The sequence below is a fragment of the Hemicordylus capensis genome, chromosome 4, assembly GCF_027244095.1.
Source record: "Hemicordylus capensis ecotype Gifberg chromosome 4, rHemCap1.1.pri, whole genome shotgun sequence".
Classification (NCBI taxonomy): Eukaryota; Metazoa; Chordata; class Lepidosauria; order Squamata; family Cordylidae; genus Hemicordylus; species Hemicordylus capensis.
In genome coordinates this window covers 204,155,931-204,170,192 of record NC_069660.1, presented here as the reverse complement: position 1 = coordinate 204,170,192, position 14,262 = coordinate 204,155,931, and the positions used below count along the sequence as shown (strand labels likewise).

The 14,262-nt window shown below is 43.1% G+C and overlaps 1 protein-coding gene across 12 annotated transcripts in view; it reads right to left on the bottom strand.

The window, feature by feature from the left end:
* Positions 1-1,576: 1,576 nt before the first annotated feature.
* Positions 1,577-14,262, bottom strand: part of SERPINB5 (serpin family B member 5) — a 68,001-nt gene continuing 55,315 nt past the window's right edge. For all 12 annotated transcript variants that reach the window (XM_053245311.1, XM_053245312.1, XM_053245313.1 and 9 more), the window contains 5 exons: positions 10,249-10,368; positions 8,757-8,874; positions 7,140-7,282; positions 5,545-5,700; positions 1,577-1,986 (listed from right to left, as the gene is read on the bottom strand). In XM_053245311.1, coding sequence (XP_053101286.1) covers positions 1,582-1,986; positions 5,545-5,700; positions 7,140-7,282; positions 8,757-8,874; positions 10,249-10,368 — 942 coding nt within the window. In that variant the 3' untranslated portion in view covers positions 1,577-1,581. The remainder of the gene's footprint in view (positions 1,987-5,544; positions 5,701-7,139; positions 7,283-8,756; positions 8,875-10,248; positions 10,369-14,262) is intronic.

Below are 14,262 nucleotides of genomic sequence, written 5' to 3'. Positions count from 1 at the left end.
TGTATCTGCCAGGTGGTTAGTTTTCCCTGCTCCAGGCATCACGGGGACAGAGTGGGGAACTGGCAGGCACACTCAGCATATCCACTGATCCCCTACTCCCTCACCCCAGTAGTACCCAGTACCAGGGAAAACAATTAGGCACCACTGGGGAGGGGGGCAGCAGACACCATGGAGGCATTGCCCAAGAGTTCCCTAATGATGCTGCCTTTGATCATTTGGCTTCTGCTCTTTCTCAGTAGCAACTCCACCTGGAGGCTTTTCATACAGGGCTTTTATTGTGAATCCACTCCTGATTGTAGAGTGCCAGTCCACATATTCACTGGATTTACCCCAACCTCCCTGCAGGCAATCAGGGACCAGGACAGACAGGACTTTGATTTTCCCCGAATGGAGGCTGCAAATTCTGGCTTAGCCTGAAGTATGTCCGGTTTTTTAAAATCCTCTTGTTTCAGAAGCTTTTGAAAAATAACCCAGGGCTTGTGTTATGCCCTGCAGTTTTCTGTGTTATGTTTGGGGTGGTCATGCCAGTAAATAGGTTTGTTTTTTTTACAAAACTCAATGAAGGGGAGTTTGGGGTATGGTCTGCTCTAAGTGATTTGCAATTGCAAGAGCTGGGGAGTTGTTGTTGTAGACTGGTGATACTCTGTTGAAGGAGGGGAGAGAGAGAAATTCCTGAATTAAGCACAAGCACAGACTGCCAAATGTGGGTCTTGCTATGTTTTACATAGGCTTTAGATATGCAGAATGGATGAAACCTGATGTAACCTGATGTAACCTGTTGTCTAGGCTGATTCCATTAGATGTGTGTGTGGCGGGGTGGGTGGGGTGGGTAAACATTATGTGATGAAGGCAGTTACTCACAAAGGCAAGGGTTAAGCACCCTGCAGTTTGATCTAACTGTTGACAACTCGTTCTTGCTCTTAACTATTTAAAAAAGAAGCTCTCCCACCTCTTCCTCTGTGCTGGAGGAAAAACCCGGACCAGGTAAATGTGAATGCACAGGAAAAATTTCTGCCAGGGAGTGCGTGGAGGAGCCAACAGCTATGTGAACTGTCAAACGAATCCCTCAAAGTAAACATCTTATGAATGAAGTGGATTCTCTCTTCAGATACCCCGAGGCATAAAGCCATGTGTGAAAAACCTCCTGGTCATTTTAACAACGACTGCAACTATATAAGAATTATATAGTTGGCACCTGAATTTATTTTCTTTCTTTCCTTCTTTCTTTCTTTCTTTCTTCCCCCCCCCCCCCCGTTGCGGGGGCTGCTGGAGCACCAGCTCTGTTTACACTTAAAGAAGCCGCCTTCTGCCCCCGTCCCCCCGGAGGCGCGTTCACGGCCCGCGCCTGCCCCTTAGAAACCCTTCCCTTCCTTTATGTGTGGGGAGGGGAGGGATATCTTGATAGGGCTAGCAGCACTGGTGAAGCATTAACAGAAAGTGGTGCTACCTTGAAAAAGCTAGACAAACGAGCCTTGGTGTAAGGAATTAAAACCAATCATAATACCTCATTGGATGAGACTTTTTTTCCTGCAGTCCTTTTAATTTAAGAAATAAGCTTAAAGAAGGAAACCGACTCAAATTTTAAGGACAGCAGAGTTTTCCAAGGAAAAGTAAAGTATTAGTAGGATTGTGCTTGATCAAGAAGAGGAATGGGTGATCAACCATAAATAGTTCATGGGACACTAAGGATCTGGTGGAAACTACAGCACCTGTTGCAGCTGCTGCTTCAGTCCCAACTTCATTAACTTCCAGATAGGCTTTGTGCATTACTTTGGACAAAAATAAGTGGTGTGATAGAGACAATCCAGAGAGATCAGCTTTGGATTTGTCAAATACATTGACCATGCCTAATGCTTTCAAGGTAATGTTGAGGTCAAAGGAGTCTTCAAGTTTGAACCGAGGTATATACATCTCCACGTTACACTCCTTCATATTTTCTGAGGTAGTCCAACATGCTAAATTCTTAAAGGTCATTGCCTGTTCAACCTGTATAATAAAAACATTATTCATTATAAGCAATAGAGCAAATCACATCAGAGATTGAGAATCTATTGCTGTCTTGTGAGTCTTTGCAATATCTGTGTCTTCGCAATGGTAGAACTTGTATAAGCTTAGCACTAGCAAAGCCTGACAGAAATTGATCCATGAGAAAGCGATTTGATATAAAAGCCTAGCTCTTCACGTGAATTTACACTTCTAAGGATGCCTTTGCATTCATTCATTCATTCAGCATATTTGTATACCACCCAAAATGCAAGTCTCTGGGCAGTTTACAATACAACAAATAAAAAGATTAAAACATTACAATAATTTAAGATTTTAAAAAATGTTAAAACTATTAAAACCATCAAACTATTAAAACAATATCCAATTAAAAGTATCTAATTAACCAGAGTATGTGTTACTTTCTGCTCCCATGTTAATTATTTTGTTTCTTTAATTTGAAGAAAAGCATTTTGTACACTGACCAGTGCTACAGAAAATTATAATTACAATATAGTATATTACAGAATTAACCTTTTCTCAGGGCAGAATTTGGGTGAACATAGTGCAGGGGCACTTTCATACCAAGTTCACTGGTTTGTACACCTCTGCCCAAAGGAGCACTATAAGATATTCCCCTTAAGGGATGAGAAGAGCAGAAGGTTCCAAGTTAGCTATCCTAAATTCCAAGGGACATGGCAACCCTATGCTCATGACCATTGACTGAGATTCAGTTGGTAGAGAAAAGAGTGGTGGCCTCTCTTGTCTTGGGTGGTGGCCCCTCCGCTCTGGAATGCCCTCCCAGAAGAGTTTCACCATGCTCCCTCCCTTAGGGTTTTTTTAAAAGGTCTTAAAATCCACTTGTTGAGAGAGGGTTTTTCATGTGTTACAGCCCAATGAGTTTTTAATTTTAATTGTGTGTGCTAATTGTTTTTATTCTACATTTTGTTGTTTAGTTTTATTTTGATAAGTATCATATGCTATGTGCATCTTGGCTCCAAGTAATTTTTCCGCCAAGACCTCTTTATTACGCAAAGATAAAATATCAGATGTTACAAGTTAAAAACAAAACAAAACCAGTTTCAATGTAAAAAAAAACCCCACCATCATCAGTTAGAGTTTATTGTGAGGGATTTATTTATTGTGTTAAATTTTATATTACTTTTATTGTTGCTGTGAGCCACCCAAGCAGTATCGTACTGGAGGGGTGGGATATAAATATTTTATTAATAATAAATATAATAATAATGTCATTCTAGTTCAATAATTTGGACGTCATCCCCACGCTCATTAACACTCCAATATGTTTCCAGGTGAAATACAAAGTACTGGTTATTACCTATAAAGCCCTTAATGGCTTGAGTCCAGGCTATTTGAGAGAGCGCCTCATAATCCCTGCCGCCTGCTACGAACTTCTGGAGAGGTCCGGTTATGGTTGCCACCGACTCGTTTGGTGGCGACCCAGGACCCGGCTTTTTCTGTGGCTGCCCCAGGGCTCTGGAATAAGCTTCCTTCGGAAATAAGAGCATCTCCTTCTCTGTTTGTTTTCAAGCAGAACCTCAAGACCCTCCTGTTCTCTCAGGCTTTTAAGTAGAATTAATTATAATAATTTTAATAATTTTTAAAAAACTTGTTTTAATAATTTTATTCTATTGTTTTATTGTCATGTATTTTAATTTGTGACTTTTAAATATTTTAAATTTTGTACACTGCCTAGAGATATACATATCAGGCAGTATAAAAATATGATTGATAAACAAACAAACACTCTTGGAATTACGTTTGTAATAGGGAACAGAAAGCTGGGCATTCCAGACGGAATTTTTAAAATTAAATTTGTCATTGTAATCCATGAATTACATTTAATGCATGGATTAAATGTATCTTCTATTAGGTGACGGACACATACAGTAGATAAAGAAACTGGAATCTCTTATGAAGGGCATGCAACTGAGTCTGCATGTTGCTTTACTACAATCCATCAGCCCCCTCTAGTGTCTGCACATATGTATATATTTTGATGATGATGACTGCACTCCTGCACAATATTGGGCTGCTTAAGTCACATTTACTTCAGGGGATTTTAAACAAACTAATGGTACACGGGGCTGCAGCTTTAATTTTAATCCATGCGCATGGATTAAAACACCAGAGAGTTCTACTGACTTAAACTGGATGGCATTTTTAGCCTACTTTCCTTAAGAAAAGTAAGCTTATGAGATCACCCGACATTCTGTGTGTCTATCTGTGCTTCCTCCCCTATCAACTTCACAATTCCTGAACCAATATGAACCAAATTATGTATTCTTGTAGAAACACATAGGGACACCTCAATGACGTAATCATCCACCCCAGCTCAAGATGGTGGATGCGTGAACATTTGAGGCATAAGTGGGCTAACTTGTGGACTGCCCAAGGCTGTCCTGAGAGAGCCCTGGAGGGGTGTGGGGTCTGGGGCAAATCAGACAGTGTGGGACCCCCTTCCAGTTAATTCTAATGGGGATTAAAAGAGCTGGGCCTGGAGCGGTCACCCTGCTTGCCATGCTCTAAGGACAGCCCAGCCACCTAACCACTTTGAACCAAATTTGATAAAGTTGTAGTGAGTGACACACAGGGACACATCAATGGCATAGTCTGTGATGATGTCATCCACCCCAATTCAAGACTGTGTGCCCATGAACATTTGAGGTGCAAGTGGGCTAACTTGTGAACCGCCTAACCAATTTGAACCAAATTTGCTACAGCTGTAGGATCACATAGGGCATAGGGCATAGTTTGTAATGATGTCATCCACCCTTATTCAAGATGGAGGATGTGTGAACAGTCGAAGCACAAGTGGGCTAACTTGTGATCTGCCTAACCAATTTGAACCAAATTTGGTACAATTTAAGAGAGCGACACATAAGGACACCTCAAAGGTGTAGTTTGTGGTGATGTCATCCACCCCTATTCAAGATGGTGGATGTGTGAACGTTTAAGGCTGAAGTGGACTAACTATATCTGATCAAGTACATTTTCATTCACAACAGAAAAGGCTGCAGTTATGATAGAAGTTGGTCATAAATTACCTTTACCTGCTTCCTTTATGTTTATTTAATAAACTAAACTGGATTAAAGTCATTCAAATTTGCTTTTGTTCCTCTAACCCAGGGATTCTCAAACTTGGGTCCTCAGGTGTTATTGGACTTCAACTCCCATAATCCCCAGCCTCAGTGGCCTTTGGTTGGGGATTATGGGAGTTGAAGTCCAATAACACCTGAGGACCCAAGTTTGAGAATCACTGCTCTAACCCAGGTTGCCTCTGTGTAACTAAGATCTTTTCCACAGGCTCAGGTTTAACTCAATTAGTCTTCTTAAGACTAAAGTAAGCTGCATGCTGTCACCCAGAAATATCTTTTTCCCTTTATTTTTTTAAATCATCCAATTTAAGGAAGAATTGTGTAGACATGAAAAGCCCTCATATTGCATTGTGTAGACTTCAGTTGGTACTAACAAAGCTATAATTTTTCATTGCTGTGATTTGCTCTCCTGGCATCACCAGTGATGTTTGTTTTCATTTACCTGCTTCAGATCGCTGATGTCATTTGGCAGCAGAATTACCATCGACAAGTCTTCACCAACATATGGCAGACAAAGAATCTGCACATTCATCTTTGCAGGGTAACCCAGCTTAAATTTACCTCTCTGATACATCATCTGCACAGGTTTACTTTCATTCTGTTTTTAAAGACAATACAGAAATAAATATATTTAGTAAATACACACAAACTCTCTTGTTTTTATTTTAAATCTGGCAATCTGGCATGCTGTTAACATTCATATATTTTGAAAGCTGAATGCATGCTGAACTACTGTTTGGTGACATTGGTATGAGACAATTTCTCATGTGGTTGGGGCTGATAGCTTAGTGGAGATCCCAATAACACTCTCCTACCCCATGGGGCATCAGCACGCACATGGCATCTGCACGCCACCCCAGCAGGAATCTGAATGGAGTGGTGGAGAGCAAGTAAGAACCTGCTCTCCTCTTCTTTAAAGTTCCCTTTTGAATTTCCCAAAATGTGCTCAAACCACGGTTCAAACCATGGTTCATGCACATCCCTACCAGTGTGAGACACACACACACACTTTGTTTTTCCTGAGCCTGCTTCAGGAAGGTACGGGAAGTCAAGGAAGATTTGAGAGCCAGAAAAGAAGTTTGAATGGAAGAAGAACCTCAAAAAATAAGCTTCTTGTACAGTCAGGCCTGTTGGAAGTGAAGGACTTTGCGCTGTCTCTTGTCTCAGTGACATAGGAGGACAGACTAGTGAGTCAGAGGGCTAGAGGGTAAAGACATTGGTCATCCCTTCTCTACTGCTCTGACATTATCCCTTTGGAATGTACTGTATATTGCTAATCTTAGGGACTTACTTACTTCCAGCCACTCACTTCCTCTCTCTTTTCTCTTCCTGTTCCTTCTACCTTGCAACATGCAAGCTCCTCTCCCTGCACCATGTGTGCAGAGAAGATGCAGAATCCATCTGCATCCAGCTAGCTAGATAGATTAGAGATCCTAACTCCTCACCTTCCTATCCAGAATTTAGTTCTCTAATAAATGCCATATATATTGATTTGAAACTATGAACTGGCTCCAAGTTTCTTTACTCTCAGCATACACACATGCCTACTAAATTCCGCTGTGTTGTGCCTCTGTGCACTCTGCTATAATGAAAAAGGGATTTTCTTATCAGAGAGAATTCCCAACAAGGCCTACAATTGATAGAGGCATCATAAACCAAATTGCATCATTCACCTTTATAAACATTCACTGAGAGGAAGCTAAATGGTAAATTTTGGTAAATAAAATATATTTCCATTTCCATTTCTGAACTCCAGATTGTTTCATTCCGACGTCTAATGCCGATCCCAGCTACTGAAGAGGTACTGTACAAGGAATTTGGAGTCACTGTCATTTGATGGCAGTGGGTTATTTAAAAAGTGAGATCCTTCATACTTGTTAACAGTGGTGTAACTGTGGCATGTGGGGCCTAATGGAACAAGATCACCAGAAGGTGGAATCATCACACATGGTTGCAGCAGTAAGATGCCACCCAAGGCAATTTCACCACAAAAGGCCACATAGTCCTAAAATTACATATGTAGTTGTGTGGCAATACCTCATTCAGCCTAAAATTGTGTTCTGTTGTATATGTAGGATCAAACTGATGTTGCCAAGTTGCTTTGAAATAGATAGCATTTGCCAGGACCAAAACAGCTTCTGGACCAATAACGCCTGGAGTAAAAAGTTCTTTTATTTTTCCTTAGAGAAAAAGGAATACAAATTAATGTTGAACATTTAAAAAATGATTGGAATACTTCTGTCCATAGTAAAGTGAATTTAATTAGGTTTGAATGCTTGAGCATCGCAACAAATGTGTATCCTTGTATTAGGAAGGAAAAAGCTAAATTCTGTCCTGCTTACATGACTTAAGCCTGACTCAGCAAAAATGCAGACATCCCAGTTCCCTTGTGGCACATCCATTTATTGCATGGCAGGGGCTGTTCATCCAAATGGCCCCTCTATATATGCTCCAAAAAATATTTGTTTAAGGAAATATTTGGAGCACGTCTAGAGGGGCCATTCAGATAAACAGCCCCTCCCACATGATAAAAGGATTTGCCCAAAGGGCATCAAGATGTCTGCAGAGGACGGATGTCATTACGAGTATGTTCTCAGTACACCACTTTCTATTTGTGTGAGCAGGGGATTGTATTGTCCAAACCAACCCATAACTGCCAAATAGCGGCTTACATATAGTGCAAAGCCCCTCTGATCCAAGAAATGGGGACACGCACTTGTTCTATGCCTCTCTAAATCGCATACATGCTGCTAACAACCTCACAGAGGCTCTGTTGCTACTAATGCTTACATCACTGCTGTATGAACCTTCCACTGGGAATTATTCCATGTTTGTTGCTGCAGTGATGACACAATTCTTAATTGCCAGTGATCCTCTCTGAGCTTGTTAGCAGCATGGATGCAGTTTGGATAGGCATGGAATGAGCATATGCCCCACCCTTGAATCAGCGTGATGACACAAATGGCCTCTGCACAAACATGGAAGTCACTCTAATGGCCTCCACACTTGCGTAGAGGCCTGAACCGGGCCACCGTCTGCCCAGCCTGTCATTTGGGAGGCTGGCGGGGTGGGGTTGGAGGAGCCCCCGCCCCTGCTGTCCCCGCCACCTTATTTTTAAGGAAAAGAAAACTACCTTTTCTTGTGCACACCCCGACCACATTTACTTTAAGGAAAGTCCCTTACTTGTAAAGGGAAATCTTCTCTGGGTTCTCCTTTACAATTATACGCCTCCAGCCAGCTCACGAGCTGGCTTGGCCCGGCTCAGTGCCCAGACCAGAACCAGTCTGGATTCAAGCCTAACTGGGAAAACCGGTTCCATACACATCCCTAGACTGCAATTTCTCAATATCTATTTAAACTGCAATTTCTTGACATCTTGTCCATACGCTGAATGCTTTGTTAAACTACTGGACATTGATTTATGTAAATGAATTTAAAAATAAAATGCTTATAGAAAAAAATGAATTGTCTCTAAAGCTCTTGCCCACCCCAATCACTGTACCTGTATGTCAGGAAAACGTCACCTGCAATGTTTTTCTTGTCATGTAGCTGTTAAAGCACCATCAAAAATATAAACCGGCAATCCAAATTTTACCACAAGTCTCTGATATGGTACTACAGCTGTTAAAGGGCACCATTTCTGAGATTTCTTACCCTGTGTTTCTTTTTCAACCATGTGATTAATTGTCTGCCTGGTTTCTTCAGTAGCATTAAGAAAGTCAACAGTGTGCAGCTTCGCTTCATAGGTTATCTCAGTGTCTAAGAGATATTGCTGTCAAATTAAACAGAAAAGAATTAAAAAGCTTTTAGACAGTGGTTTACCTCTCCCCCCATTCCTTGCTGAAGTCATTCTTGCTGGAGAAGGCAGCTGAACCATACGAATATCGAAAACTGCCTTCTACCAAGTCAGTACATCTAGCTCAGTATTATCTACACCCAGCCTACTCAACTTTGGCCCCCCAGCTGGTTTTGGACTACAAATCCCATAAACCCCAGCAACACTGGCCAATAGCCAGGGATTATGCTCAGCTGAGCAGGCCTGATCTACACTGACTACTACTACTATTTACATACGACTACTATTTATATTTTTCTTGTCAGAGGCTTCTGCAAGGCTTCTGCAAGGAGTCTTTGCCAGTCCTACCTGGAGATTCAAGAAATTGAACTTGGGACCTTCTTGATGTAAAGCGGATGCTCTACCAACTACAGTCTCATTCCCCCTCAAACCTTTGTGCTGAAAGGGAAACTTCAACCCTGTCAGAGCAACAGTTGCAGCTCTGAATTGACCTGTGTCTCATCTTCTGGGATGCCTGGTCACCAAAAAAATGTGATGGCTAAACATTATTAAAGGTGTACAAAGTATGTATTGAACAACTAAATATACACGTTCTCAGCAAGTTTCAGGCTGTACAGTCCCCTTTCATGAGGTCATAGTGACCTGTTTTGGATCTAAAGCAGTGATGTCAAACAACGTTTCTCGTGTAGCTGTATTTGATAAGTAATATTCCTCTAAAAAAGGGCTGTATAGCCTGAAATGTGTTGGGTTCTTAAATGTTTTAGTGGCTCTCGGTAAATCTTCTGTTTACATTTAATAGTCTGCCTTGCAATAGGACATCTGGTTGTTGCATTATTCTCAGGAACTGCAATTAGGGCAGGGCATCATGTTTGTATATGCACACATACCCCAAAATGACACAGTGGGCAAATCAGATGATACATTAGCAGCCCACATAATCAAAAAGGGAACACACTGAGAGTGTGCCCATTGGGATGTCTCCTGAGGATGTCCTGACACCCTCCTGGCATGCACCTTTGTCACTTGCGGGGGTTGTTCATCCGAATGGCATCCCTGCATGCATTCCAAATGGTAGAAGTGCTATTCAGATTAACAATCCCCTTGCAAACTGACAAAGGGATGTGTCAGGAGGGTGTTGTGATGTCCACAGAAGACATCATGACGGGCACACTCTTGATATGTCCCCTTTCTCATTGCATACGCTCGTAAGGTACCATCTGAACCAGCCCATAGTGCCCAGAGTATTACTAGATTGTGGCTCCCCCTGTCCTGCATTTCCTCTTTATTTTCCCTTATTCTTTTTCAACATGGTTATCTACAATATATATGAGAGAGTGAAGGAACACTAACCGGAAGAAATTCGTGTCCTTTTTGTATGAACAAATTGTTGGCCAGGTTCAGCTGGTAACCATCACTGAGATTATTCAGTTGAAGCAGAAGGTTCTTGAACTCTGAGGAGATTCCTGCTTCCTAGCCACAGTAGGAAGAAGGTGGTTTCAGACAAAATAAAAACAAATACATGCATAACTCCATGGATGTTAAGAAGTTTGGCATAATAGTTGATTACACATCAAGGGAGGGAGGAAAGGCAGGAATGGCACCAATGCAGAAACAAGAGAGGGAACCTCAAGGGTGCACCAGAGATGGTATTTTATTGACCCCAAAAGCAATTGCTGCGAATGACTCGTATTAAGGGGCATTGCTTAAAACAAATAACTCTTCCATATTGTCTCAGAGTCCCTGAAAATAATTCTGGGACCATATAGAATTTTTTTTTTGTTTTGTGCCATGAAGAAAAATCACTGACTGGAAACACATCAGGCTCAAGCAAATATCACCTTCAGCAGCACTTATACTCAGCTCCTTTTCCTACTGCACAAGCAACCGGTGACCCAGGAGCAGCTCTCCCATGAGGCCACATGAGGCAAAGGCCTCAAAGCGGCAAGTGTACCCCACCCCCACGGACATCGTTCCACCTGCCTGCATCCACCGCCCAACCTCCTCTCCATTGCTACCCCAAGTTCCCCCTTGGGGGGGGCACCCAACTCACTGCCCCAACCCCTACGCCGGAGCCCAACCCTGAGATCACCCCTCTTTCCCTCACTGGTTTCTTTGGCACTGTACCTTGTTTTGTCCCAGGGCTGGCACTACTGTGTGCTGCAGCAGAGAGCAGGCATCCACCTTCACTGGCCAGTCTGTCTCTAATTCCCACCGCTTTGGAGACAAAGCCGGCAAGTTTCATACTGGAGGCAAGAGAAAGAGAGCTGGAGCAGTGGTGGTGGCAGTGAGAGATAGACCAGCGGGTGGAGGTTGATGCCCTCTGCCTGCTACAAGAAACAGCAGCACCGGCTGGAGCACAGAGAAGCATGACATGAAAGAAGCCATGAAGAGGAAGACGGGCGGCTGGTGGGGGGGGGTCAGCAAGGCAGACTGGCATGAGCGGGAAGCAGCTAAGGGGCAGCCAGTAGGAGCAAGATGACATTGCAAATCACCTCAGGTTGTGTATTCCTCCAGACCGCCCCCCACCCCCCCGCAAAGAAAGAAACAAAAGGGGAAATCATAAAGAAAGAAAGAGACAGCGAGGAAAGAATGGAGGGGGGAAGGGAAGGAATGAAGGGAGGCAGGAAAGCACGTATGAGCTAGAGGTGCTTTGCAGAGAATAAGGTTCTAATATACTTCAATTGTTTTTAAGAAACAATTGAAAACCCATCTTTTAAAAGAGGCTTTTTATTTTCTTAGGTTTCATCCGTTCCCGTAAGTTTTTCATCAGATTTTAACTTGCCTGGTTTTTAACTGAATTTTATTTTATTCAGAAAGAGCCCCTGGTGGCGCAGTGGTAAAACTGCTGCCCTGTAACCAGAAGGTTACAAGTTTGATCCTGACCAGCGGCTCAAGGTTGACTCAGCCTTCTATCCCTCCGAGGTCGGTAAAATGAGTACCCAGAATGTTGGGGGCAATATGCTAAATCATTGTAAACCGCTTAGAGAGCTCCGGCTATAGAGCGGTATATAAATGTAAGTGCTATTGCTATTATTAATTTTGGAGTGTTTTATCTGTTTTATTGTCTTTGTGAGCTACCTCAAGCAGTAACACACTGGAAGGGTGGGATATAAACATTTTAAATGAATAAATTATTGGAAGTTAAGGACTCTGCGCTGCTTCATGCCTCAGTGACAGAGGGGGACAGATTAGTGAGTCAGAAGGCTAGAGGGGTCAAGACATTGGTCATTCCTCCTCTCTACTGCTCTGACACTATTCCTTTGATATGTAGATTGCTACTCTCAGGGACTGCCTTCCTGCCTCCCTTCCTCTCTTCCCTTCTTCTCTCCCACACACACACTCACCTCTCTCTCTGCACCATGTGTGCAGAGATGCATGCAGCATCTCTCTGCATCGAGCTAGCTAGCTAGATTAGAGATACTATCTCTCCACTTTCCTATCTAGAATGGAGTTCTCCAATAAAGACTCCTCATATTGATTTGAAACTATGAACTGGCTCCAAGTTTCTTTTACTCTCAGCAAACACGCATGTCTGGGCAGACTCCACTGTGTTTTGCCTCTGTGCACTCTGCTGTAATAGAAGGGTATCTCTTACCAGAGAGAATTTCCAGCATAAATGCTTTAAGTATTAGATAGAAACCCTGACCTTCTGTATACCATAGAGGATCCCTCTCTTACAATTTCAGTTTACTTCACACTGGCAGCCAGCAGATGGCCTAATTCTATATTCTGGGCCTACTTCCAATAACAGCAGTTTTTTTTTAAAAGAGTTTTTTAGGAACCTGCCAAGAAAAACAGAAGTGGCCAAATATTCAGCAACATCTTCCCAATCAGGAGCATTTCCAGATGGTGCTTTTAGCTTGGAATGGAGGGTATGCATTCACTCATCAGCGGCCAGATTCATGCTTCGTCCAAGATACTGGGGAGCACTTCACACATGATTCAGGTTTTTCATTGCCCAATTTATGTCCAGTGTAAAAAACTGACTTTTTTCATCAGCTTTGGGGGGCAAATTTGAACTCGCAGTAAAGCCTCACAGTAAACCTGCAGTAAAGCCTGCTGTCTGGGAAAGCTCCAGGTGATATGAAACTAACTACTGCAATTTGGATTAGTTCTTGGCATGACGTTTATGCTTTTAACAGCTGCAGAGGTGCACCTAGGCCATTTTGAAGCCTGGACCTGAAGGGCTTCAGAGGCGACCCCCCATCCCTGCTTGAGGGCTTGTGAAGGCAAGTATTTTTAAAAATGTACCTTTTAACCATCTGCCATTGTACAGTGGGGATGGAGGCGGCCACTCTGGGGAGACCAAGGCGGGGGTGAGCAGAGAGCCCCTAAATGGGCCAAAAATGGCCCGATCTGTCATTTGGGAGGCAGGTGGGCTCAGGCAAGAAGCTCTTGCTGCCGTCTCTGCGTCCCCCACCTTGGTCTCCCCTCCAGTGGCTGCCTCGGCGTCCTAGTTCCCGCTGCACAGTGGCAGACAGTTAAAACTTTAAAAAAGATTTAGCTGGCATGATGGGTGCAGGGCAGCAGCGAGGCTCTGAGGAGGCCCCCCAGAACATTTGATGACCCCCCTCCAGAGACAGGAGGCCACAGACCTAATCCCCAAGGTCTGTGACTAAACCTGCCTCTGAAGAGCTGCATAATAAGCAAAAATCAACAGATAACACTTTCCCCCTCAATGAAGATACATGCCAGAAAATAAAGAAGTGCAGGCTAATATCTCTGTGCCTAAGGAGCTAAAGGCACAGCAGGCCTGCCAGGGCGGGGGTGGGGGCGGAATGGCAGCCCTAATCAAGATACACATAACAAATAGCACCATGGCCATCGTCACGGGCAGATCTGTGGAGGTCTGAGCCTTGGTGGATTAGAGCTAAAGTTGATCTAGTCCAGCATCCTGCTTTCTACAGTGGCCAACCAGATGTTTCCAGGAAAACCACACAGAAGGTACGAAGGCCTTTCCTGTTATCATCCCCCCACCCAGAAGCTGGCAGTCATTCTTATAGTGCTTCTGAATGTGGAGGTTCTATTTTAGTCAGCATGACTAAGAGCCTCCATGAATTTATCCTCCCTTGCTATCTGAGCGAAGAGGAACTTTTTTTAAGTGGTGTTTCTCTTTATTTAGCAGGGGGAGAGCAAGTGGCCCTATCCATCCCCAGCATAGCATCCTTACAGTGGTTGCTGCTGGTGTTATCTCATGTTTCTTTTTTAGATTGTGAGCCCTTTGGGGACAGGGAGCCTATATCTATCTATCTATCTATCTATCTATCTATCTATCTATCTGTCTGTCTGTCTGTCTGTGTAAACCACTTTGGGCACTTTTGTTGAAAAGCAGTATATAAATATTCACTGTTGTCATTGTCCTAG